The following is a 26,490-nucleotide window of genomic DNA, read 5'->3' as shown; positions in this document are numbered from 1 at the left end:
TGGCGCAGTGGTTAACGAACCCGACTAGGAACCATGAGGTTGCAGGTTCGATCCCTGCCCTTGCTCAGTGGGTTAACGATCCGGCATTGCCGTGAGCTGTGGTGTAGGTTGCAGATGCGGCTCGGATCCCGCGTGGCTGTGGCTGTGGCGTAGGCCTGTGGCTAGAGCTCCGATTAGACCCCTAGCCTGGGAACCTCCATATGCCGCGAGAGTGGCCCAAGAAAATGGCAAAAACACAAAAAACAAAAAACAAAACAAAAAAAAAACACTCCCTACAAACAAAAGTCCAGGACCAGATGGCTTCACAGGTGAATTCTCCCAAACATAAACGGAAGAACTTATACCCATCCTTCTTAAACTTTTCCAAAAGGTTGAAGAAGAAGGAACACTCCCCAAGACATTCTATGAAGCCACCATCACTCTAATATCAAAACCAGGCAAAGATACTACCAAAAAGGAAAATTATAGGCCAGTATCTTTGATGAATATAGATGCAAAAATTCCCAACAAAATTTTAGCCAACTGAATCCAACAACATATAAAAAAGATCATATACCACGACCAAGTGGATTCATCCCAGGTTCACAAGGATGCTTCGATATATACAAATCAATCAACATCATACACCACATTAACAAAAAGAAAGTCAAAAACCCCATGATCATCTCAATAGATGCAGAAAAAGCATTTGACAAAATCTAATATCCATTCTTGATAAAAACTCATCCCACAGTGAATATAGAGGGAACACACCTTAACATAATAAAAGCCATTTATGACAAACCCACAGCAAATATAATACTCAATGGAGAAAAGCTGAAAGCTTTCCCACTAAAATCTGGAACAAGACAAGGATGTCCACTCTCACCACTATTAGTCAACATTGTATTGGAAGTCCTAGCTACAGCAATCAGACCAATGAAAAAAAATATTCAAATTGGAAGAGAAGAGGTAAAATTGTCACTGTATGCAGATGACATGATACTATATATAGAAAACCCTAGGGACTCTACACACAAACTACTCAAACTGATCTATGAATTCAGCAATGTATCAGGACACAAGATTAAATTCAGAAATTGGTTGTATTTCTGTATAATGACAATGAAATATTAGAAAAGAAATACAAAAATATATCTTTTAAAATCACACACCAAAAAATTAAATATCTACAAATAAACCTGACCAAGAATGTGAAAGACCTATATGCTGAGAACTATAAAACATTAATCAAGGAAATTAAAGAGGATTCAAAGAAATGGAAAGATATTCCATGCTCCTGGATTGGAAGAATTAATATCATTAAAGTGGCCATACTACCCAAAGCAATCTACAGATTCAATGCAACTCTGATCAAATTACCCATGATATTTTTCACAGAACTAGAACAAACAATCCAAAAGTTTATATGGGACCATAGAAGACCCAGAATTGCCAAAGCAATCTGAGGAGAAAATACTAAGTAGAAGGTGTAACTTTTCCAGACTTCAGACAATATTACACAGCCACAGTAATCAAGACAGTGCAGTACTGGTACCAAAACAGACATACAGATGAATGGAACAGAAAAGAGAACCCAGAAATAAACCCAGACACCTACAGTCAATTAATCTTCAAGGAGGCAAGAACATAAAATGGGAAAAAGTCTTTTCTGCAAGTAGTGATGGGAAAACTGAACAGTCACATGTAAATCAGTGAAACTGGAACATACTCTCACACCATTGCATTGAATCTGTAGTTTGCTTTGGGTAGTATGGCCACTTTAATGATACTAATTCTTCCATCCAGGAGCATGGAATATCTTTCCATTTCTTTGAATCCTCTTTAATTTCCTTGATTAATGCACCCATATGTTCATGCACCCATAAACTCAAAATGGCTTAAAGGCTTAAATGTAAGACATGACACCATAAAACTCCTAGAAGAGAACATAGGCAAAACATTCTCTGACACCAACTGTACAAATATTTCTTAGGTCAGTCTCCCAAGGCAACAGAAATAAAAGCAAAAATAAACAATGGGACCTAATCAAACTGAGAAGCTTTTGCACAAAAAAGGAAACCATTAAAAAAAAAAAAAAGAAAAACAAAAGACAACTTAAGGAAATGGAGAAAATAATTTGAAATGATGCAACTGACAAGGGCTTAATCTCTAAAATATACAAACAACTTATACAATTCAATAGCAAAAAAAACCAACAACCCCATTGAAAAATGGGCAAAAGACCTGAAAAGACATTTCTCCAAGGAATATGGCCAACAGGCACATGAAGAAATGTTCAACATCACTAATTATGAGAGAAATGCAAATCAAAACTGCAATGAGGTACCACCTCACACCAGTCAGAATGGCTGTCATTAACAAGTCAACAAATAAAAATGCTGGAGAGGGTGTGGGGAAAAGGGAACCCTCCTACACTATTTGTGGTAATGTAATTTGGTACAACCACCACAGAAAACAGTATGCAGGTACCTCAGAAAACCAAATACAGAACTACCATATGACCCAGCAATTCCACTCCTGGGTCCAGACAAAACTTTGATTGAAAAAGACACATGCTCATGTGAAATCAGATTGTTATGATCATTATACAACTACAGATGTGATCAATTCATTTGAGTAATAAAAAAAAAAGGAAAAAAAAAGAAAAAGATACATGCACCCATATGTTCATTGCAGCAGTATTCACCATAGCCAAGACCTGGAAACAACCTAAATGTCCATCGAGAGACGACTGGATTAAGAAGATGTGGTACAAACACACAATGGAATACTACTCAACCATAAAAAAGAACAAAATAATGCCACCTGCAGCAATATGGATGGAACTAGAGACTCTCATACTGAGTGAAGTCAGAAAGAGAAAAATACCATATAACATCACTTATATATGGAATCTAATATACAGCACAAATGAACCTATCCACAGGGAAGAAACTCATGGACTTGGAGAACAGACTTGTGGTTGCCTAGGGAGAGGGAGAGAGTGGGATGGACTGGGAGTTTGGGGTTAACAGATGCAAACTATTGCATCTGGAGTGGATAAGCAATGAGATCCTGCTGTACAGCACAGGGAACCACATCAGATCCCTTTTGATGGAATATGATGGAGGATATATATATATATATATTCTTCTCACATTATATATATATATGTTTGGATCATTTTTCTGTACAGTAGAAACCGACAGAACACTGCAAATCAACTATAATGGAAAAAGTAAAAATCTTTAAAAAACATATTAGCATCTCAACAAATCAGGAAAGCACCATAGAATACAAGAAGATTGTTCATATCGTGAACGTGACAACAGAATGTGTAAGATGACAGATGCTATCACAAGCCCACCAAAGGTACTGGCATACTTTTTTAAAAAAATAATGAACCACACCTTGTTTGCTAAGTGAACACTTCAGTGATTATTCTGCAATGAACTCACTCAAAAAGGCAAGAATACTCTTCACTTAGATGTTTTATATATCAACAGAAATTAAAAGGGCACTTCTGTTAAGAAAGTCCTTATATTCCCTCTTTTTAGTTCTAGAAGTTTGAATTTATTTTAGATTCCAAAAAGGCAAACTTTCATCATAGCTATATTCATCCAAGTCTACTCCACCATGGCCAAAATAAGCAAAACCTTTTACTTTCTTAAGGCCTAATTGTCAACTGAACTGAAAGCTTTTTCTGGACTTTCTTAACCATCTCAGACTCAGAGCCCACTGGTCTATCTCCATGACTTTCAGTATAACTTATGTGACCTGTGTTCAGCACAGAATTGTGTTTCCTCTTCTTGGGAACCTTGCTTCTCATGACCTGGGATCTTGTTCCAAGAGCAGAACCCATCCTCACTGCCCTAGACAGGCTGAATCAAAATCTGTACTTTATAGAGATTCCCAAGGAGTTCCTGCTATGGCACAGTGGGTAAGGATATGACTGAAGAGGCTTGGGTCACTGAGGTGGCAAGGGTTCCATGCCTGGCCCAGTGCTGTGGGTTAAGGATCTGGTGCTACCACAGCTGTTGCATAGGTTGCAGCTGCAGCTCAGATTCAGTCCCTGACCCAGGAACTTGCATATGTCACGGGTGCAACCAAAAAAGAAAAGAAAAAAACAAAACAAAAAAAACACTAGGTGAATCACATGCACAATACACTCAAAGATGCACTACTTAGACTGCAGGTGCTTGCCTGTGCATTGATCTTCCTAAAGAATTCTTTCTTTTACTCAGGGAAAACTTCCACTTTCAAAAGTAAATTTTCTCTTAAAAATAAGTTTAGAAAAGGAAAACAGCTATATTTCTGTCTCTTTTTATATACTACAGCTTCCAGATGCATAAGATTTTGGGGAAGGGGAAATTCATTTCAAGTTACTGGTTTTCAAAGGGTTGTTCCCCTAGTAACAGCACTGACATCCCCTGAGAATTTGAATCAGATTCCTTGTTTTAATAAGCCGTCGGGGCGTTCCTGCTATGGTGCAATGGGATCAGCAGCATCTTGGGAGCACTGGGATTCAGATTTGATCCCTGGGCTGGCACAGTGGGTTAAGGGTCCAGCATTGCTGAAGCTGCAGCTTGGGTCAAGACTTGGCTCAGATCTGATCCCTGGCCTGGGAGCTGGCTCCATATGCCACAGGGTGGCCAAAAATAAAACGAAAAACAAGCAGTCCGTGTTCTTAAAAACCATTCTGGTGACTAGGACACACTCAAACTTAATTGTTCAGAATCACCTGAGGAGTTAAACAGTGGCTTCCTGGATTCCAGATCAGATATAATGAATCAGAATCTCTGAACAGTGAAACTGGGAAATACATACCTTAGATGAGACCCCTTCTAATTCTCACACAGGTGATGAGGGAACTGCATTGAGAACCAAGATTTAGAGCAATAGTTCTCAGACTTTACTGCATATGAGAATCACTTGGAAAACTAGGAGTCCTGCTGTTAAGGTCACACTCCACACCAAGTCAAATTTTGGGCATGGGACTCATACATCAGCACTATTTTATTCAAATTTTAATGTGCACCCAAATTTGAGAAACAGCACTCTTAGAAAGTATTTGGAAAGAATGGTAGCAGGTGGCAGTGTAGCATGGTAAAAAGGACAGGTTACTAAGTCTCTCAAAATAGTTTTCTCAGCTTCTACATAGAGTGGGGAACTACCTAAAGACTATAAAATAAATGCAACGGCCGTGGGAGTTTCCATTCCCTTTAATAAGTGCATCCACTATGATGACCTTCCCTTGGTTTACAAACCAAATTCTTTCCAAGGTTGAGAAAAAAAAAAGTAAAAAGACCATCAGGGAAAAAAATGAGGTTCCTGTCATGGCTCAACAGAAACGAATCTCACTAGGAACCATGAGGATGCAGGTTCGATCCCTGGCCTTGATCAGTGGGTCAGAGATCTGGTGTTGCCATGAGCTGTGGTGTAGGTCACAGATGAGTCTCGGATCTGCTGTTGTTGTGGCTGTGGTGAAGGCCGGCAGCTGTAGCTCTGATTTGACCCCTAGTCTGGGAACTTCCATATGCCATGGATACAGCCCTAAAAAGCAAAACAAACAAAAATTCAGGGAGTTACCTGGTAGCCTAGTGGTTAAAGGATTTGGCATTGTCACTGCTGTGGCTCAGATTCAATCCCTTTGGCATGGAAACTTCTGCATGCCACAGGTGCGGCCAAATAAAACAAAACATTAGCATTTATAAGTTGTTCTACGATAAATATTCTTTCTACTTACAGTACATTTGCTTGGAGGATAAAAAAAACCTTGAGACTGTTTTTGTTTAGCAGTTATGCTGTGAAAAGTCATCCACACTTTTCTCTCTCATTTCACCCACATGCTTAGCTCACATTGCCAAAAATTAGAATAAAAACATGTACAGAGATTTTCACCCATCAGTGTTTTTGATAGCGTTTTTAGCAGCTCTTCAGTTTCCAGTGGTCTTTCTGAAAAACTGGATTTAGTTTTACCAGGAAAGTTCTGCCATCTGGTGGATCAATATGGTAATGGCAGGCTGTGTAGGCATTTCAGAGAAAAATGGTGCTGTTCAACCTAACGCCGAGACTGGAGTCACTGTACAGTTGCCTGTAAAGGACAGATGCTGTTGTAAGCTTCCAACAAGTCTTACCTTGGTATTTTTATCTCCTTATAACACAGTAAAACTTATTTTCTAGCCAAACAACTAATTGTTTGATTACTAATATATCTAAAAAATATAACCTGGTATCTTTTCTGAGCAGGTAAATTTGTTTTTGTTTTCTCTCATTTCTTTCCAGGGCTGCATCTGCAACATGTGGAAGTTCCCAGGCTAGGGGTTGAATCAGAGCTGCAGCTGCTGGCCTAGATCACAGCCACAGCAACGCCAGATCTGAGCTGTATCTGTGATCTACGGCACAGCTCATGGCAATGCCAGATCTGTAACCCACTGAACGAGGCCAGGGATCGAACCCACATCCTTACAGACACTATGTTGGGTTCTTAACCTGCTGAGCCACAATAGGAACTCCTGGAACAAGTATGAAAATTGCTCTTTATTGACATATATCATAGGATGACCAATTAATACGTAAAGTGGTCAAGACAGTCATGGGTCTAGGGACCTGGAATTTCTAACTTTCTTCTCACCATTAAAATTTTAATTGCCATGCAAAGGAGTTCATTTGAAGTCCATCTAAGAAACACCACTTGTTTGCATTAAATTACACCTGTTCGGTTAATTTCATCTTTCAGAATAGCTTGAAAGACAGTACTGATTTTAATTTCATTGCAAATAGTATATGAAAATGTCCATAAAGCTAATCCTTTGTAAATAAGACAATTCACCGGCCCCTTGCTAATAGCTGTACTCAGTCAGTCTCTTCTTTCCTCAGAATGGGCAGCCGAATCCATGTCTATCCAAACGGATCCCTGCTTATTGGATCAGTAACAGAAAAAGACAGTGGGGACTACTTGTGTGTGGCCAGAAACAAAATGGGGGACGACCTGACCCTGATGCATGTCAGCCTGAGATGGAAACCTGCCAAAATTGACCACAAGCAACATTTTAGAAAGCAAGCGTTTCACGGGAAAGACTTCCAAGTGGATTGCAAGGCTTCCGGCTCGCCACTGCCCGAGATATCCTGGAGTCTGCCCGATGGGACGGTGATAAACAACGCCATGCAGGCCGATGACAGCGGCCTCAGGAACAGGAGGTTCACCCTCTTTGACAACGGAACCTTATACTTCAACAAAGTTGGTATGGCAGAGGAAGGAGATTATACCTGCTATGCCCAGAATACGCTAGGGAAGGATGAGATGAAAGTTCACCTAACGGTCATAACAGCTGCCCCACGGATCCGGCAGGGTTCTAGGGCCAACACGAGAGTCAAGGCTGGAGACACGGCCGTCCTTGACTGTGAGGTCATTGGGGAGCCCAAGCCAAAAATTTTTTGGTTGCTGCCTTCCAGTGATGTGATTTCATTCTCTCAGGATAGGTACACATTTCATCCCAATGGGTCTTTGTCCATCAGCAAAGTGAAACTGCTCGATTCCGGAGAGTATGTGTGTGTGGCCCGAAACCCCAGTGGGGATGACACCAAAATGTCCAAACTGGACGTTGTCGCCAAGCCTCCATTAATCAACGGTCTGTACACAAACAAGACTGTCATGAAAGCCACGGCCGTGAGGCATTCCAAAAAACACTTTGACTGCAGAGCCGAAGGGACGCCGTCTCCTCAAATCATGTGGATCATGCCAGACAATATTTTCCTCACAGCTCCATACTATGGGAGCAGAATCACGGTCCATAAAAATGGGACCTTGGAAATTAGGAATGTGAGGCTTTCAGATTCAGCCGATTTTACCTGTGTGGCTCGGAATGAAGGCGGAGAGAGTGTGCTGGTGGTACAGCTGGAAGTACTGGAAATGCTGAGAAGACCAACATTCAGAAATCCATTTAATGAGAAAATAGTTGCCCAGCTTGGAAAGCCCACAGCGCTGAATTGCTCTGTTGATGGAAACCCGCCACCTGAGATAATCTGGATTTTACCAAATGGCACACAGTTTCCCAATGGACCCCCAAATTCTCAGCATCTGATAGCAAGCAATGGTTCTTTTATCATTTATAAAACAACTCGAGATGATGCAGGAAAATATCGGTGTGGGGCAAGAAATAAAGTTGGCTATATTGAGAAGTTAATTGTATTAGAAATTGGCCAGAAGCCAATTATTCTCACTTATGCACGAGAAACAGTTTACTGTATCAGCGGGGATTCCCTGTCGTTGCACTGTGTCTCCAATGGAAGCCCTAAGCCACACATCAAATGGACTGTGCCAAGTGGTTATGTATTAGACAGGCCTCAAATTAATGGAAAATACATATTTCATGAAAACGGCACCTTAGTCATCAAAGACGCCACCGCTTATGACAGAGGGAACTACATTTGTAAGGCTCAAAATAGTGTTGGCCACGCTGTGATTACTGTTCCAGTAATGGTTGTAGCCTACCCTCCCCGAATAACAAATCGCCTACCCAGGAGCATCCGCACAAGGACAGGAGTGGCTCTTCAGCTCCCCTGTGTGGCCTTGGGAGTCCCCAGGCCAGAAGTCACATGGGAGATGCCTGACCACTCTCTGTTCTCAGGGGCAGACATTGGGAGGATGAGTGGAATTCAGTCTTTTCACCCACGTGGCACCCTAGTCATTCAGAATCCGCAAACCTCGGATTCTGGGATATACAAATGCACAGCAAAGAATCCACTTGGCAGTGATTATGCAACAACTTATATTCAAGTAATCTGACATAAAAGAAAACTGGCTTGAACAAAGTCATCTGGACAGAATTTATTTTTTGGAAGAAGTTTAATCAAAGGCAGCCATAGGCATGTAAATGAATTTGAATACATTTACAATATTAAATTTATAATAGACATGCAAAAAAAAGGACTTGTAAATAATGCATTATGAACTGATTTTTTTTTTTTTTAATGGATCTCAAAACAAACTTTTAACTTAAGGCACTTTTATTTTGCCAACAAGTAACAATGAACATTGAGAAAACTGTCCACCATAAAATAACAAATGGCTAATGACCTGAATTCATTATTAAAGAATGGACTTTTTTTTTTCCTTTCACTACCATTTGCCTAGAGTCCATCATCTATCAATGTCACAAGCATGGCACTGAGGAAAGACACAATGGAAACAAATTTGCAGTCTTGATGTAAATTTGCCATCTTGATGTATAAATATTGTGGTTGGTTTATAAATATATTTTATGCAGAAAATAAGCATTGAATTGTTTTGATTCACCATTTTGTGCACACTGAAAATTTTCATTGATGGAGAATACAAAAAATGTTTTAATAACTGCATTTAAAAATAAACACAGGCTGACTTTTCCACATGTAAACAGCAACTTAACACTTGCACATCATAAAACGTGAAAAGGGAGTTGATTACATCTTTGCCCAAATAAACCCATTAAAAAGGATTTTAAAAGACAATGAAATTTCTTGATAGCTTCAAAATCTAGCTCAGGCACCCCTGGTCTGGAACTGTTTATAAGGAAAATTTTCTAAGGAGAAATCATTGCTTTATGAGCATTTATTCCATTACGTGATAACCTTTTATGTGATGGGGAAATATTTGGAAAAATCTAGATTGAATACATATATAGTGGAGTTTCAGTGCACTTAAAATTTGACCATCCCTACATAGTGTTGCATTTTGTAAATCACTGAATTTATACTACATGCTTATTAATTCAACGTAAATGAATTTGGGGGACATTATGATTCATCTTTTCTAATTCTAGAAGCTAGGATTTTCCAGTGTAATTTCTCCAGCATCTGTTCAAATATTTGCCTATAATCAAGAATTATAGGAGCCTTAATAAATGAAAAAGGAGAGAATGCCATAGATTTTGCTCAGATATCTCAGTACACAAAACCAAGAGCTATGTTAGCCCCTGTCAATCATTTGAGACAGATGGTGGGGGGATGAGACCCACTTCATTCTGTGTCCATCACGCCAACTTTCAGCGTGTCCCACCTGAGGTGACTTGATTGCTACTTTCTCTGATGTTAGTATCCTGTGGCCACGTGAGGTCAGAGGATACTCAATCTAACAGTGATCTCATTCTACTTCTGGGCCAAGAGGAATAAATAAGAGGACAAATGTAATCCTACTAGGGAGATATCTAAAGCATAAACAGGTATAGCTAAGGGCTTCTTATGCCCAATTCTATTCTTTTACGGAGACTTTACAGAGAACTGGAATTTTCATCTTATCCTAAAAATAATTTCTTTTCTATTCTTACCCAGCAAATTACCAGGTTTTGCCAAAGGATGGGTTTCCCCTGTGATCATTTTAATGCAAATTAATGCATTAAAAAAACAAAAAACAAAAAAAAAGCCTCTCTGGAGAGAGGATTAAGTGGGAGGAAATATGATCAGACAAGATTGAAAATTCCAGTTTCTCTCTGTACAACACACAGGGGAAAACCAGTTCTAGGTTTTTTTCTCAACTCTCTGCAAAATCTTCAAATGATAGGACCTTATCACATCTTAGCTTCCCCACCTAAAAAAAAGAGACAGCAACAAAAAGGTACATACCCCCCAGAGCTTTCATGTGCAAAATGATTAATAAATTAGTTTCACTACCTTCTGCAAAATATAAAGTGCATACAGATGCTATGCAATTTTAACACTCACTTGTGAAACAGTATTACTGCTGTTTGCAATCTTGAGCAACAGATATCTATGGTTCAAACTAAAAAGTGGCATTTTAAATACCAGCAATTTTTGAAAGGAAAACAGCAATCAGGACAGAACACAACTCTCACTCACTAGGCACAACCTTCACATTTCGGTTGTTTTGCCAAGGCAGTCTTTATATATTACTCTGAAGAAAAAAATAACTTGATGAACTCTTAAGTATGATTCTCAAGAGGGGAAAAAGCAAAAACAAAAACAACCTGATATACAAAACCAGCTGAAATGTCAAGACTCATCTTCTGAAAGCAGATAGAATATGTTAATTTAGTGAAAAGAATGGTCTTTAATGTTTTGGCAAAGTCTCTTCCAGCCCAGAGTAAACACAAAATGAGTGGGCTGGAGTGAAATCGTTTCACAGTGTACAAAGCAGTTCACATGGGTGCTGCCACAGCAAAGTAAGCGGACATGTATTTGAGGTCGTTTGCATGAGTCAAACTTTGCAATGAGTAACTCACCTAGGAAGATATAAATTATTTATATAATGATTTGCAAAGGAAATGATCTACTAAAGTTGTACCAGCTACATTTAAAAAAAGTAGTTCTACATGGTTTGCTAATTATAGACAGGTCTATTCACAGTATGCTCGACTACATTACGTGTAAATTCATGTGGCAAAAGAAAAGGTATTAACACAGAACATGGGAAAATATCCCCCACATGTTTTAAAATGCCCTGCAATTTTCACATTCAAAATTGTATGCCTCTAAATCTAAAAAAATATTATATGGAATACTCTTAAGTTACACAAACTGATAATAATTTACTGTATTTTTTACTCTAATAGGAGCAAATTACCACATACTTGAACAAAGTTAAAATAGTTACTATTTCTTTATAATAAATTTGATGTATAATTTACTTTACTTGTGCTTTTTGCACCAATTTATAAATACAGTATATGCAATACACAACCAAGACAGACACCAACATTAATAATTAAATTCAAAATAGCAAATACTTACCATACAAAATAAACAGCAAATACATCTCTTATGAAAACCAGAGCCATCTGGACATGGGGGCCAGATTCTCTGGAAACCATGTCAAGTTTGAGCACTGTGGAATCTCAGGCCAGCTGCAAGATTTTTTTCTCAAGTTGGCATAAGGTTCAGGAGAACCAGAACTGGACAAGGTCATTTTACCAAAACTGACAATAAATAATTGGAACAATTCCACTGTGGGTCGTTCAGGCCTTTAGAATTTACATGTTGTACCTTCACAGAGACTCTGGTCAATGAGCTCTCCACTGAAAACAAATTCAGTACAGCTACTTCTAACAGGCTTCCACATACCTTAGGGTGGCTCTCACCGAAGCCTTAGTTGAAGTTCTTGGTCTAGGAAGTTTAAGTACTAAGCAACAATCTGTTTCAGCACCTTTTGACCACAACAGAAGCAAAGAAAAATCCTACATAAATAAGAACAAAGTTTATAAAGTGCTTATGAAATTACAAACATGTCAAATTAGAGCAATGCAAATAAATGTCCATTTCATCACCAAAGGTAAATGCAGAATGAATGGGTCACTGTCCTGTCACGATCTGACGTGCCTCTCAAATCAGTAGTTTTGGTCCGGCACAGTTTGCAAAAAACAAACAAACAAAAATCTTCATCATGAATGAATACATAAATATTTTAAATCCACCACAATTCATTCTTTCTATGAGATTCAAAAAAAAGCACCAATTTCAAAAGATCTGCTACCAAACTCTTCCTGGAGTAGGCCCACATGATCCACATTTTTAAACCTATGTTAAAGCTGAATGAAACCAAACCAAACTGCACCTTTTCCTTTACTTTTTGTTTAAACACCTTTGTATGCAACGTAGCGTAAAATATGGGAAAACTTCAAATAAATGAAAGAATAAAGGGACATGTCTAAAGATGACTACTGCATTCAATTTGATTTTCTATTTTCCAGTGCAAACAAAAAGCTTCATAAGAACAAGTCTTGTCCTCTTCCAGATTCAGAAGTGTGAAGGATGCCCATAGGGAGTCACTCCTTGCTGTGGCTGGTTACCTAAGGAGAAAAATAAATTCAGATAAGATTGCAGATGCAAAATTATGCCACAGGTAGACAGTATGCTCTTGTCACTGCCTTCAAGTACCAAGCTCAGGAAGAGGGGAGCAGGTGGACTGGTCAGGGGGTACAACACTAGCCCAGAGTTTTATTACTGCTATTGAATTCATTCTGCGGTGGGGGGCTCTGCATTGGAGTTGCATACCTGCCAAGGCAGCATAAAGCTTTGGGATGCAGGGAATTGGCCCATCAAAAGTCTCTATCTCTGAACTAACAAATATCTCTACTAATATACAGAAGAACTATGAGTATCATAAAACACTGAACGTTTTCAAAACTTTAGGAAAGCACATCAGAGAGTCTGCTTTACCATGAACATCATACTAGGTAAGAGAGCGGTAGCTTGAAATTGGACAGTTGTCTGCAAATGGCTGTATGTGCATCAGAGAGAACCGTGCAAGAGTATATGCTTGTGAAAGAGTGGCTGTGTGTGTGGTGTGGGTGTGTGCATGTATGTGTGTAGGCACACACAAAGAGAAAAATGACATGGGCTTAAAAATAACTGCTGATTGCACAACTCCAGTGGGACTATTCAAATCCAGAGGCCCCGTGCACATGGACTGTGGCATAAAAGGAGCCCCTAGAGTTGTGCAATGGGCAGCTCAGCTTGGTTGCCTTTATTCAACAAAAGAAACCGGACATAACTGCTGATATCAGGCAGCAGCATCTTGTGGTTAAGACATGGGGTCTAGAAGGAGATGGTCTAAGTCCCAGCTCTTGGCTGAGTCACTCTGGGCAAACAGGTCAACACCCCCATTGTTCAGTTGTTTCCTCATCTACAGTATGGGAAAAGCCACAATTCTTCATCTCAAGGGGTGGTTTAGGAATGAAGTGAATGAACACATATAAAGTCATAGTTCCTGGGTCTAAGAAAGTACTCCAGAAATAATGGTTTAAAAAAAAAAAAAAAAAAAAAAAACATTTTGTGAGTTTGGGGAATCTGCAACTCCTTTAAAATCCGAAGTACATATCTGAAATCACTAGAAGAAAATTAAAAATAGAACATGTTGTCTCTACCTTAAAATTATATTCTATTGCCATGCAAAAATATGAACTTTGGAATTGGTGAAATACAGTGAAATTTTAACTGCATGTGTTTAATAGATCATACTGATTGAACAGTCATTGGAAAAAGATTGCTTTACACAATTAACTGAAATTAAATGAGGGAAATACTCTACAGGGGAAACAAAAAAAAAGACCTTGGTTATGCCCTCAGAGAGATAGAAGATATGAGAGATGTTCCCTCGGCCCAGGAAAAAACACAGGCAGCAGCCGGGCGGGACACTAAGACCAGAACCAAGCTGCCACTCAGTCATACACCACACCCTTCCCTCACAGTTCCCACCAGAGCTGCACCACCACCCTCAGAGCTTGTTGCTCTTTGCTCTCTACTTCAGAAGCACAGAATCAAGACCCCAGAGGAATCTCTGGTCTCGCTCCTCACCACACGAATGACAGGTAATGGCAGTGGAGTTGGCACTAGAATTTAGGTCTTCTGATTTCTGGGCCAATACTCTTTGTATCACTGGGGACTTGCTCCCATTTCTAAAAGAACCCTACCCTGGGACTCCAGCACAGGGTGAGGGGACTCACGGGAGCTGAGCTGGCACTGAGATTAGGTCTAAGAAAATAGGTGGTGGGCATGCACCTAGAGAGGCAGCAGCTGGCACGGCAGCAAGAGTACTGGGGAAAAACGCTACCCTGCAATGCCATCTGCCAGCGTGTTACAGGCTTTGGTTTCTCCCAGTCACTATCGGCAAGGAGTTGCCCTGGTAAGAGTGTCTCGGCCCTAGTGACCAGGGCATGGGTCTTTCTAGCACTAGCCTCTCCATATCTCTTGAGGGTGTTGGCAGAGTTGTGCCAGGGTGTCCAGCTTGATGAGCAAAGCACCTGCCATTCCACCAGGGTCCCCCAGATGGAAAGGAACATTCTCAATTCAGATGGAAGCAACAGGAAAACATCGTCACTGAACTCAAAGACATAAGACTGGGCCTTTCAGGAAAAGAAGCATACAAACCAAAACAGGACAAAATGAGAATAGCCTGGACTTAACCAAACATGCAAATGGCATGGAGGAAGCCAGTAGTTTTCGAGGATCTGCCACTTGCGTTTTGCCAGATGGCTCATTTTTCATGTCCTGGGAGCCGTCTGTTCCCAGCAGAGCGTACTTACTAGAAAGCTGCTTCTGGAGCTGCCGCACCAGGGCGGCCGTCTGCTGCTGCTGCTGGGTCTGCTGCAAGCCTTGCCTGGGAAACTGGAATCAGGAGAAAGGAGGGAAATCAGTTCCCATCACGGACAAGAGCAGAAAGTCTGCAGTGTGCTTTTAAACAGTGCCCAGGGCCACACCCAGGTCAACACCCGGTCATCATCTGAAGTGCCCAATCCCTTCCAAAACCCATCTCTGGCTGGTGACGTGGCCTTTACTGGAAGAGCCATGGCAGAAGGAGCCTAGTGGTGTCCAGTGGCTCAAGTAACCTTGTGACCTCATCCTTCACCCACTGACTGGTTAGTCACACCATGTTATAAGCCATTTACATCTACAAATTGAAAGCTGTCTGGTGGGAGGATTTGGGCAAGCACCTCAGGCCTGGCCTTGGGTTAAGGGTGAATGAAGACAAGAGCATAGTGAGGAGAGAAGGGGCCTGGGTCTAGGATTCATCAGGGGATGAGTCATCCAAAGCAGGATAAAGGTTGGGCAGGGGGAGCCCAGTGAGGCACAAAGGACCACACTTTAAGAGGCCCTGGCTTCCAGGGTGGTGCAAGTGCAGGCATGATATAAGGGCCTGTGCCCTGGTTCTAGCCAGTAAGTTAATACAAGAAATTGTGGTGGTTATTTCCAAGAGGAGGGACAAAAACCTATCTGGCAGAAGCAAAATTACCTTTGATTAAAATCATCAATAGTGCTGCTCTACTTTTTTCTTTAACCTTCCAATTTCAGGCTACCAATCTATTCTTCCTTTTCTTTCTTCCCTGTCCCTCTCCTCCTTTCCCCCAGGCTTACTGCTGAGGTAACAAATGATGTGTCCTGATGCAAGGCTATCTTAATCAGATGCACATTGGAATGAACTGTGCAATGTCACAGCACCTCCACAGGCCCACCCCATTCTGAGCTGGTTTTGTTTATTGTTTTGTTTTGTTTTCTGCCAATTTCCTTCCTACTGGGTTTGTGCTGGTGGAACACACCTCAGGCTGGGATGGCTGTGGCTCATCAGCAGCCCTCTCCATTTTTCTCCCTCTTCTTGCCCCACTGCAAGGGGTTAATTGCTTCCAGCCCTGGGTGTTTTATTATCCTTAGTTTCCCTTAACCCTGCCCAATCTTCTATGAATAGTTTTCTTTTAAAAACTCAATTACCCAATATGAGTGCAATATCTATTTCCTTCTCAGAGCTTACCAAATATGGCTGAAAGTAGCCCAGAATTGTAGTTGGGGTTGTCAGATTTAGCAAATGAAAATACACAATGCCCAGTTAAGTAATGCCCACAATGCTTTCAGATAAGCAATACATACTTTTTTAGTTTTAAGTATGTTCCAAATATTGTGTGGGTCAAATACCACATTTAGTATAAGTATGTCCCACGCAATATTTGGGATAAGCTTCTACTAAGGAGTTAATCATTGTTTACCTGCAACTCTAATCGGGAGTGCTGCATTTTTTCTTGGCAATCCTAAATTAGAGGGTGTTGTCAGGTTAATTCCTTTAAAACCGAATATTTGGCAAGACAATTGGCTCAACTGTTTCTCTCCCACTAGACTGTGTGTGACTTCAGGACAAAGACTTGGGCTTATTTCCTAATGTATCCTAGTATTCAGCTGCACACAGTAGGTGCACAGTGAAAACAAACTGAAAGACTACAGTTCTTTTAATTTCTAAGTAACAAGAAAGGTACACTTCCACCAATGTTAACATTTTCCCTGATACAACTCAGAAAAATAGCACCTTTCCATTTTATTTTTCTATTGCCCAAAACGGGAGGAAAATACATATGGAACTGTTGGTAACATAAATAGTGATTTTTTTTTTCCATTCAGTAGGTTCTAGGTATATTTGGAAATATTACCCTATTTATTTAACAAAACCTAATGTGACACTAGGTACTAGGCAGTGTCCTAGACATTTTAGGTTTATACCAGCCCATTTAATCCTGCTGTGGTAGGACCTAGCCCCAGCCTCTCATCCAAAGTCCTTAGGGCAGATGTGTTTCGGAATTCAATGCATATCTGATTTACCATGAAACATTCATAACATAGTGACTAATCAAGGTCTACAACAGTATTCCACAACCAAACATATTAAATTTCTACCATGAAACACACAAAGAATCCTACTAGGTAAGATAAATGAAAAGAGCTTCATGTCCATTCTGGTCAGCTTTTTACTACCAAAGGAATTCTGGTCAGATGTGCCTATTCAGTGAATTCCAAGTAAAATTTCCATTTTCAGAGGTGTTTGGATTTTGGAAATGAATATAAGTGATTGTGAACCTTAACCACTATTATTCTTACTTTCAGATGAGGAAACTGAGGCTCTAAGGGCTTCTGTCACTTGCCTATGACCTGTGTTTTAAGTATTGGGGCTAGAATTCAGACACCTTTCTGGATCGTTAGCCATGATCCAGTGCTATCCTTAATTAGAACTATTAGCTTTCGAAAACTAATTTATTTGAAAATAATCAGATTTTCTAAGTGGTTGGCTGCAAAGATATCTAATTTTAATTTATCAGCCGATTAAAGGTACACAGTGCATAAATATTTAACCTTTATTCATTCAACAAATACTTAGCTGCCTTCTTTCTGTTCATCTGAAGTCTTTTCACATAGAGTAATTCACAGAACGAAACAATGTAGTAATCTCAGATTCTATATTTTGAGGAGCCAAGACAGTATCTAGGAGCCTGGGAAGCTTGTGTGTGTGTGCGTGTGTGTGTGTGCGCGTGTGTGTGTGTGTGTGTGTGTGTGTGTGTGTGTGTGTGTTGGGGGATGACAGGTGGCCTCTTCGATGGTGTTAAGAGATAATATGCCAAGATTCTATTAGGATATCTGCAAGGTCAAAACCATTTTAATTATAATATGAAGATATTATTTGCTTTCTCCCATTTTCATTCTCTCGTGTGTCTATATAATGTGATACTGCAACAAACGGAATGTCTTCTATGAACTCATACATTAAAAAAAAAATCTTCAAAAATGTAAGACAATGTCCTTCTTACTACTTTTTAATTTTGATATACACTTTTTTCATAAAAATCTTATTTCTGTTAATATGTAATGAGTTTATTTTAGAAAAAATAACTATTGTTAATATTTATATTTTAATTTCTAACACAGTAATATGCAAAGACATGCTCTTTGAGTTCACAATAATTTTGAACAGGATGGGGTTCTAAGGCCAAGAACTCTGAGCCCAGCTTCCTTAGGCTTTCCAGGAGGAAGTGGTGGGATAGATCACAGTCTCATCTTCTTGTTGTAATGTTTACCAACTAAGGTGTTTACCTAAGTTGAGAGTTTCTCTCAAACCAACATGATATTTTAACTTGCTTTCACCTATATATTAACACCAGCAGGCCAGAGACTCTGTGTGCAATTTCCCTGGGCCCTGGAGTACTTGCTACCAGAGGACAAGGTGCGCCACCAACATCCCTCAGAAGGCTCACAGATAAGCATTTCAAATTAAGTCACTGAACTCCTCCTGCAAAGATCTGGACCCTAAATGTGGCTGATGCAGCATAAAACCACCTGGGGAAATTTAAGGGGTCATTCTCAGGCTCTTTCTCAAACTTCTTCTATTTAAATTCCTGGTGGTAAATGTAAGGGAAATCTCTATTTATAAATGGTTCCCCCAGGTGGTCTGATGTTTGCCTAGATTTTGGAATTTGGATTTTGGGGTTGAAACCTTTTTTTTTGGGGGGGGGGTGTCTTTTTGTCTTTTTAGGGCTGCACCCGCAGCATGTGGAGGTTCCAGGCTAGAGGTTGAATCAGAGCTATAGCCGCTGACATACACCACAGCTGTAGCAACACGGGATCCAAGCCACATCTGCGACCTACACCACAGCTTACGGCAATGTCAGATCTTTAACCCACTGAGAGAGGCCAGGGATCAAACCCACATCCTCATGGATCCTAGTTGGGTTGGTTAACCACTGAGCCATGACAGGAACTCCATGGAGTTGAAACTTTAATTAATCAAAACAGATCAACAAACAGGTCGACTGAGGTTCACTAGAGGCCTAAAAATCAGTCTTTTGGTGAATCTTCCCTGCTTAAATGTGATAAATGAAGAGTGAACGATTTTTCTAGCCTCTATCCAGAGAGGTGATCATGGCTTCTCTCATCTCTGTGCCTTTGCAGACGTTAATCCCCCCTCCTAGAACACTCTTCCATCCCCCTACCCTACAGGTTCCTCCTGCAAAGATCAATTTATATTCTCACCTATCCCCTCAGGCATTCGAAAAGTGAATCACTGCTGTCATTCCCTTAGCCCTGTGTAGATGCCCGTGTTAGCAAATGTGTAACAGGCAATTGCTGCTTTAGCTTGTGTTCTGGGTTCTGAGCTTCTTGGGGCAAGAGCAGAGATGGACTTCTGCCACAACCACAAGACAAAGCACAGAGTTCACGAACATCAGTCAGGTGTGACCAGCCACGGCACTGCCACTCTCCAGTAAGCCCGTTCCTGATGAGGTAAAACAATAATTTTAAAATGTATTTGGGAGTTCCTGTTGTGGCGCAGTGGAAATGAATTTGACTAGTATCTATGAGGATGCAGGTTCGATCCCTGGCCTTGCTCAGTGGGTCATGGATCCAGCGTTGCCGTGACCTATGGTATAGGTCGCAGACTCGGCTTGGATCCCAAGTTGCTGTGGCTGTGGTGGCAGCTGTAGTTCTAATTTGACCCCTAGCCTGGGAACTTCCATATGCTGAGGGTGTGGCCCTAAAAAGCAAAAATAAAATAAAACAATAAATAAAATAAATAAAATAAAATAAAATGTATTTGGTGTATTTTGAATGATCCCCATTGGGACAACACGCATTTATTCAAGAATAGTTAATTCTTCAATCATCATTCAGGCAAAAACATATCACTAAATAATAATTTCTATATAAATAAATGTCATTGAATCTTTTTTTGTCTCAGAGCAGCTAACTCATGCGGGCTTATCCTTTCAGCATCAGAAGCAGACCCCGACCAGTTGTGACCCGAGCAGAGCTGATGCAGTTAGTGACGGACCTTCACGCTGCCTCATGGCAGATGCAGACCTCTTGCCGTCTGAACTGTGCTTTCCTCTGCTCCTGGATAACATGTGGGTTTTTTTCCTTCATGGCTATACCATTCAGCAAATGAGTTCTCCAAATCCAGGTACTTTTCTGAGTCCCAGGGACTCCAAAATGAGTAAACACAGTCCTTGACTCCTGACAGCTATGTCCTGACACCTGTGACTATACTAGCAGTAGGCAAAGGAGCAAAGTCCCAAGGCAACACAGTTAGTTTAAACCTGCACAGCCAGCTGAAAGGATCAGCAGACAGATTTGCATTCTTCTGATGGACAAAACACAAATCTTTATCTAAACCAGCTTTAGCAGAATAGACTGGAGCACAGCACAGAACCCTCCACTGAGCACCTGGATGGAAGGATGTGTTCCAGGTGGTACACACACAAAGACACCTGCAGCTGGTGGATTTTAGACTATTTAGTGTGCCTTCATTTGCAAGTTAACTAGCAATTTTCACTGAGCCATTTTTATTTTTTTTTAAGCAGGGTGAAAAGAAGAATAAGATTATTGAGATAAGAGATGCTGCTAGAGCAGCAGGACAACTTCCTGAAGATCATTGAGCTGTTTTTTTTTTTTTTTTTAAATCTGCAGTTTTTTAGTAAAAAAAAAAGTATCCTGTTACCACAAATTCCCGACAAATGTCTTCCCCACTGTGCTATAAACACTAGTTCTCCTTTCCCTTCAAAAGAGAAAATAAGGGCATTCCTGTTGTGGCTTAGTGGTAACAAACCTGACTAGCAACCATGAGGACACTGGTTCCATCCCTGGCCTCTCTCAGTGGATTAAGGATCCTGCATTGCCGAGAGTTGTGGTGTAGGTCACAGATGCAGCTTGGATATGCTGTTGCTATGGCTGTGGTATAGGATGGCAGCTGCAGTTCCAATTCAAACCCTAGCCTGGGAACTTCCATATGCTGTGGGTATGGCCCTAAAAAGACAAAATAAATAAAACAAAATTCCAAATTCATGCAAAGGAGGCAACCTGGCTCAATAAAGTTCAATGGACCTAAGTTCTTCCATTTGAAAAGGAGAATATTATCTGGCCAATTCTGCTTTTATTGGTTGTTGTTATATTTATTTGGCCGAGTCATTCAGTGGTTTGATGTGGGACCTCAATTCCCAGACCAGGGATCGAACCTGAGCCACAGCAGTGAAAGTGCTGAGTCCTAACACTAGATCACCAGGGAACTCCCTTATCTGGCTACTTCTGAATTCCAGCGGCATTCTGAAGAATTTCCCAGTTTTTCTGTCTGGCACATATAAATTCCTTCAGGAAGACTAGATGACAATTTCCTGCTTGATCTTTAACTAAAAGATAATGCTATTGTTATTAGGTGACAATTGCTGCAATTATGCATAATTTTTAAAGCGTATGTTCAATATAACATGATACTGACACAGTCAATTTAAAAAGCCAACCTTGGAAGTTCCCGTTGTGGCTCTGCAGATTATGAACCTGAGTAGTATCCATGAGGATGTGGGTTCAATCCCTGGCCTCAGTGGATTAAGGATCAGGCATTGCCATAAACTGTGGTGTAGGTCACAGATGCAGTTTTTTTTTTTGTTGTTGTTCTTTTAGAAGATATCCTAAAATTTTTATTTTTTTTATACAATGATTTTTATTTTTTCCATTATAGCTCGTTTACAGTGTCCTGTCAATTTTCCACTGTATAGCATGGTGACCCAGTTACACATACATGTATACATTCTATTTTCTCACATCATCATGCTCTATCATAAGTGACCAGACATGGTTCCCAGTGCTACACAGCAGGCTCTCATTGTAAATCCATTCCATGAGCAATAGTTTGCATCCATTAACCCCAAGCACCCCATCCACCCCACTCCCTTCCCCTCCTCCTCCCCCTTGGCAACCACAAGTCTATTCTCCAAGTCCATGATTTTCTTTTCTGTGGAAAGGTTAATTTGTGCCATATATTAGATACCAGATATAACTAATATCATATGGTATTTGTCTTTCTCTTTATATTTCTGACTTACTTCACTCAGTATGAAGTCTCTAGTTCCATCCATGTTGTTGCAAATGGTATTGTTTTGTTCTTTTTTATGGCTGAGTTGTATTCCATTGTGTATATATACCACATCTTCCTAATCCAATCATCTGTCGATGGACATTTGGACATTTGGGTTGTTTCCATGACTTGGCTATTGTGAATAGTGCTGCAATGAACATGCAGGTGCATGTGTCTTTTTCAAGGAAAGTTTTGTCTGGATATATGCCCAAGAGTGGGATTGCTGGATCATATGGTAGTTCTATGTACAGATTTCTAAGGTACCTCCATACTGTTCTCCATAGTGGTTGTATCAGCTTACATTCCCACCAACAGTGCAGGAGGGATTCCTTTTCTCCACACCCCCTCCAGCATTTGTTATTTGTGGACTTGTTAATGATGGCCATTCTGACTGGTGTGAGGTGGTATCTCATAGTAGTTCTGATTTGCATTTCTCTAATAATTGATGATGTTGAGCATTTTTTCATGTGCTTGTTGGCCATCTGTATGTCTTCCTCAGAGAAATGTCTATTCAGCTCTTTTGCCCATTTTTCCATTGGGTTGTTGGCTTTTTGCTATTGAGTTGTATAAGTTATTTGTACATTCTAGAGATTAACCCCTTGTCAGTTGCATCATTTGAAACAATTTTCTCCCATTCTGTAAGTTGTCTGTTTTTCTTATGGTTTCCTTTGCTGTGCAAAAGCCCATCAGTTTGATTAGGTCCCACTGCTCTATTTTTGCTTTTATTTCTATTGCTTTGGGAGACTGACCTGAGAAAACATTTGTAAGGTAGATGTCAGAGAATGTTTTGCCTATGTTCTCTTCTAGGAGTTTAATGGTGTCTTGTCTTATATTTAAGTCTTTCAGCCATTTTGAGTTTATTTTGGTGCATGGTGTGAGGGTGTGTTCTAGCTTCGGTGATTTGCATGCAGCTGTCCAGGTTTCCCAGCAATACTTGCTGAAAAGACTATCTTTTCCCCATTTTATGTTCTTGCCTCCTTTGTCAAAGATTAATTGACCATAGGTGTCAGGGTTTATTTCCAGATTCTCTATTGTGTTCCTTTGGTCTGTATGTCTGTTTTGGTACCAGTACCACACTGTTTTGATGACTTTGGCCTTGTAATATTGCTTGAAGTCTGAGAGAGTTATGCCTCCTGCTTGGCTTTTGTTCCTCAGGATTGCTTTGGCAATTCTGGATCTTCTGTGGTTCCATGTAAATTTTTGGATGGTTTGTTCTAGTTCTGTGAAAAATGTCATGGGTAATTTGATAGGGATTTCATTGACTCTGTAGATTGCTTTGGGTAGTATGGCCATTTTCACAATATTAATTTTTTCCAACCCAGGAGCATGGAATATCTTTCCATTTCTTTACATCTTCTTTAATTTCCTTGATTAATGTTTTATAGTTCTTGGCATATAAGTCCTTTACCTCCTTGGTCAGGTATATTCCCAGGTATTTGATTTTTTGAGGTGCAATTTTAAAACGTATTGTATTTTTGTATTCCTTTTCTAATGTTTCATTGTTAGTACAGAAATGTGAATGATTTCTGAATGTTAATCTTATGTCCTGCTACTTTGCTGAATTTGTTGATCAGTTCAAGTAGTTTTGGGGTTGAGTCCTTGGGGTTTTCTATACATAGTATGCAGATGCGGTTTGGATCTGACATTTTGTGACTGTGGTGTAGGCCAGCAGCTGCAGCTCCAATTCAGCCCCTAGCCTGGGAACTTCCATATGCTGCAAGTGCGGCCCTAAAGAACAATAAATAAATAAAAATAAAATAAAATAAAAAATAAATAAAATAAAATGCCAACCTTCTACAGCTTTCTGTTAGCATGTTTTCCTGGTCACCCAAATAGGACACCCTGTGTTTAAGATGAAAAGAAATAACAGAGCAGGGTGGTATAAACATCTTTTTCTCAAAAGCCAGAGGCAGCTTTAAAAAAGAAAAGATCATACCCTGCTAACATATTTAGTTGGGTTAGTTTAATCACAACACTTCATAAAGGTTTAAAAGTATTTTTCAAATCAAGAACCATAACTTAGGCCAAATCTAGAGATGTCATGCCAAATATAATTTTCCGGCAAGGGCACCCACTCTCCTACCAGAAGCTTGTCCTTCATAGAAGACAAGTGACTTAAGTAAGCAAATGACAACTCCAGATTTAATGTGTAAGCACAGGCTTTTTTTACATTTTCTTTTCCTTCTAGGAAAAGTTCTGTTTTCCAATGACACTTTTTGAAAAAGCACCAACTTTTATGTTAGTTTTGACTCTTAGTTATACCTTTCATGGCTTAGTTATACCTTTCACCCCTTTGGGGTGTGATGGTCACTGGCCTACATGGCACAGCTGCTGTTGTCAACAAAGAAACAGACTTACAAGGGACTAGTCAAAAATCAGTGAATCAAATCTTAATGCTCTTGCAGATCTGCTGCATTCAACCTCCTCCTTTAAGACTTCCCAACCTTCTCATACTCCTTTTAACCTCTGTTATGGGTTGAATTATGTTCTTCCCAAAAGATATGTTAGTGTTCTAAGAGTCAATACCTCAGAAAGTGAATTTATTTGGAGATTGAGTCTTTACAGAGTCAAGTTAAAATGAGATCTTAGGGTTGGACCTGATCCAGTATCACTGGTGTCCTCATTAAAAACGGGAAATTTGGACACAAACGCACACGTGTAAGGAGAATGCCATGAGGGGATGAAGAGAGAGCACAGGGAGATGTTACCATGTGCCAAGTGTCATTGAAGATGGCCAATAAACCACCAGAAGCTGGGGGAAGAGACGTGGTGCAGATTTCCCCCTCATGGCCCTCAGGAAAGCCAGCTCTACCAACACCTTGATCTCAGACTGTGAGATCCTACATTTCTGTTGTTTAAGCCCCACACGTTGTGGTACCTTGTTACAGCAACCCTAACAAGAGAATACAACCTCACTAGTGCTTCTACTACTTTCCAGGTGCCCCAGTGCCATTCTGTAGTTTCCGATGAGTCTAAGCCACTTGGGTGGAAGGGAACAAGCATGGCACGTCATCTTGTGCTCCTTGACCTTGGGCAGAGCACTGACCTGGACTACACATATGAGTAAGCACTTCTGACTTGTGAAAGTCACCAGACAGCAGGAAGATAAGTCATTGGGAGGGTGGTGGCTGCGGTAGGGCCATCACTTCTCCTCTGAGACTGCATGAATGACAGATCTGAATGAGTCAGAGCTGGCATCTCTTCAAAAGCCAGCTTACTGCTCTGTGTCCAGCACAGAAACAGAGAGGGAAGAAAAACTAGCCAGTAACAAGAATTGGATCTGCTGGAGATGTTTATGTAAATATATTTATAATACATATAACAAATTGTCATAGAACTAATAAGAAAAGGAATGGTACGTAAAGATAAAAAGAGATATAAAAATTTTGTTAACATGACTGAGGCTTTGCGCTATTGCTCTTCTGAAGATGTACAATTAGGACTTTTTCTTATACTTCTATTTTCTTTTATTGTAAGAAGACAAAAAAAAAAAAAAAGAACAATAGAATGTATATCAAAAGTATCTCCAGTGGCACTGTTTTTGAAATTGGAAACAATCCAAATGTTCAACAGTAGGTGGGGTGGTTAAACAAGTTAATAGCAGAGCAATACAATGGACTGACTTTACAACTATTTAAAATTACAAACATGTGGACTATATTAATAAACTCAGAAAGATATGTAAATAAGTACGCTGTAATAAAAGTATGCCAAAAAAATGACTTAGAGTAATTCAAGAATCTGGGATCACGGACCATCCCTCTAACTTCTCATTCTGAAACTACCTGAAATCTGAAATCCTTCACTCCAGATTTAGAGTGATAGCCATTCTTAAGACTTATGACACAACAACATTTCTTCCTTTGTACAAATAGCTGCCTCCTAGATTACAATATAGTGCTCCAAACATTAAAATAAGACACTGTGCTTCTCAAGATAGCTTTTTAAAAATTTCTGCAAAAAAAAAAAAAAAAAAGCCGTAAAATGCCTACTATGGATTTTACTATCCATTAAGGTTACTGTGAAGAGAGATCTCTGTTTCTCTGGAATTCCTTTCCGATGAACACACTGGGAATAATCATGTGCATGAACCTGAACATCTGCCCAGTCCTAGGACAGAAGTATTTTAAGCCAGTGAGTGAAATACATACCTACTGCATTTAAAAACATCACTATTATCTTAGAAATCAAAACCGAGTGTAACATACATTCTTTACACACATTAAATATTTATAAAACTATTACATGAGTACAAAGATATTAAATTCTGCTATATTAGATATACTTTAATTGTAGTGGAATATGGGGACAGGGTCTCCTCTCAATTCTACATACACTGATCTGTGCTTTCAATTACAACTAAA

The 26,490-nt window shown here is 39.9% G+C and overlaps 2 protein-coding genes across 16 annotated transcripts in view; one reads left to right on the top strand and one right to left on the bottom strand.

Annotated features, from left to right (window-relative positions):
• IGSF10 (immunoglobulin superfamily member 10) overlaps positions 1-9,258 on the top strand; it is a 54,074-nt gene extending 44,816 nt beyond the window's left edge. For all 5 annotated transcript variants that reach the window (XM_021069602.1, XM_021069603.1, XM_021069606.1 and 2 more), the window contains one exon: positions 6,862-9,258. In XM_021069602.1, the coding sequence (XP_020925261.1) occupies positions 6,862-8,770 (1,909 nt within the window). In that variant the 3' untranslated portion in view covers positions 8,771-9,258. The remainder of the gene's footprint in view (positions 1-6,861) is intronic.
• Positions 8,812-26,490, bottom strand: part of MED12L (mediator complex subunit 12 like) — a 354,280-nt gene continuing 336,601 nt past the window's right edge. For all 11 annotated transcript variants that reach the window (XM_021069608.1, XM_021069614.1, XM_021069607.1 and 8 more), the window contains 2 exons: positions 15,000-15,081; positions 8,812-12,764 (listed from right to left, as the gene is read on the bottom strand). In XM_021069608.1, coding sequence (XP_020925267.1) covers positions 12,712-12,764; positions 15,000-15,081 — 135 coding nt within the window. In that variant the 3' untranslated portion in view covers positions 8,812-12,711. The remainder of the gene's footprint in view (positions 12,765-14,999; positions 15,082-26,490) is intronic.

This window comes from Sus scrofa, chromosome 13 (genome assembly GCF_000003025.6).
Source record: "Sus scrofa isolate TJ Tabasco breed Duroc chromosome 13, Sscrofa11.1, whole genome shotgun sequence".
NCBI classification, from domain to species: domain Eukaryota; kingdom Metazoa; phylum Chordata; class Mammalia; order Artiodactyla; family Suidae; genus Sus; species Sus scrofa.
The sequence above is the reverse complement of the archived record's forward strand: the minus strand, read 5'-3'. Positions and strand labels throughout refer to the sequence as shown.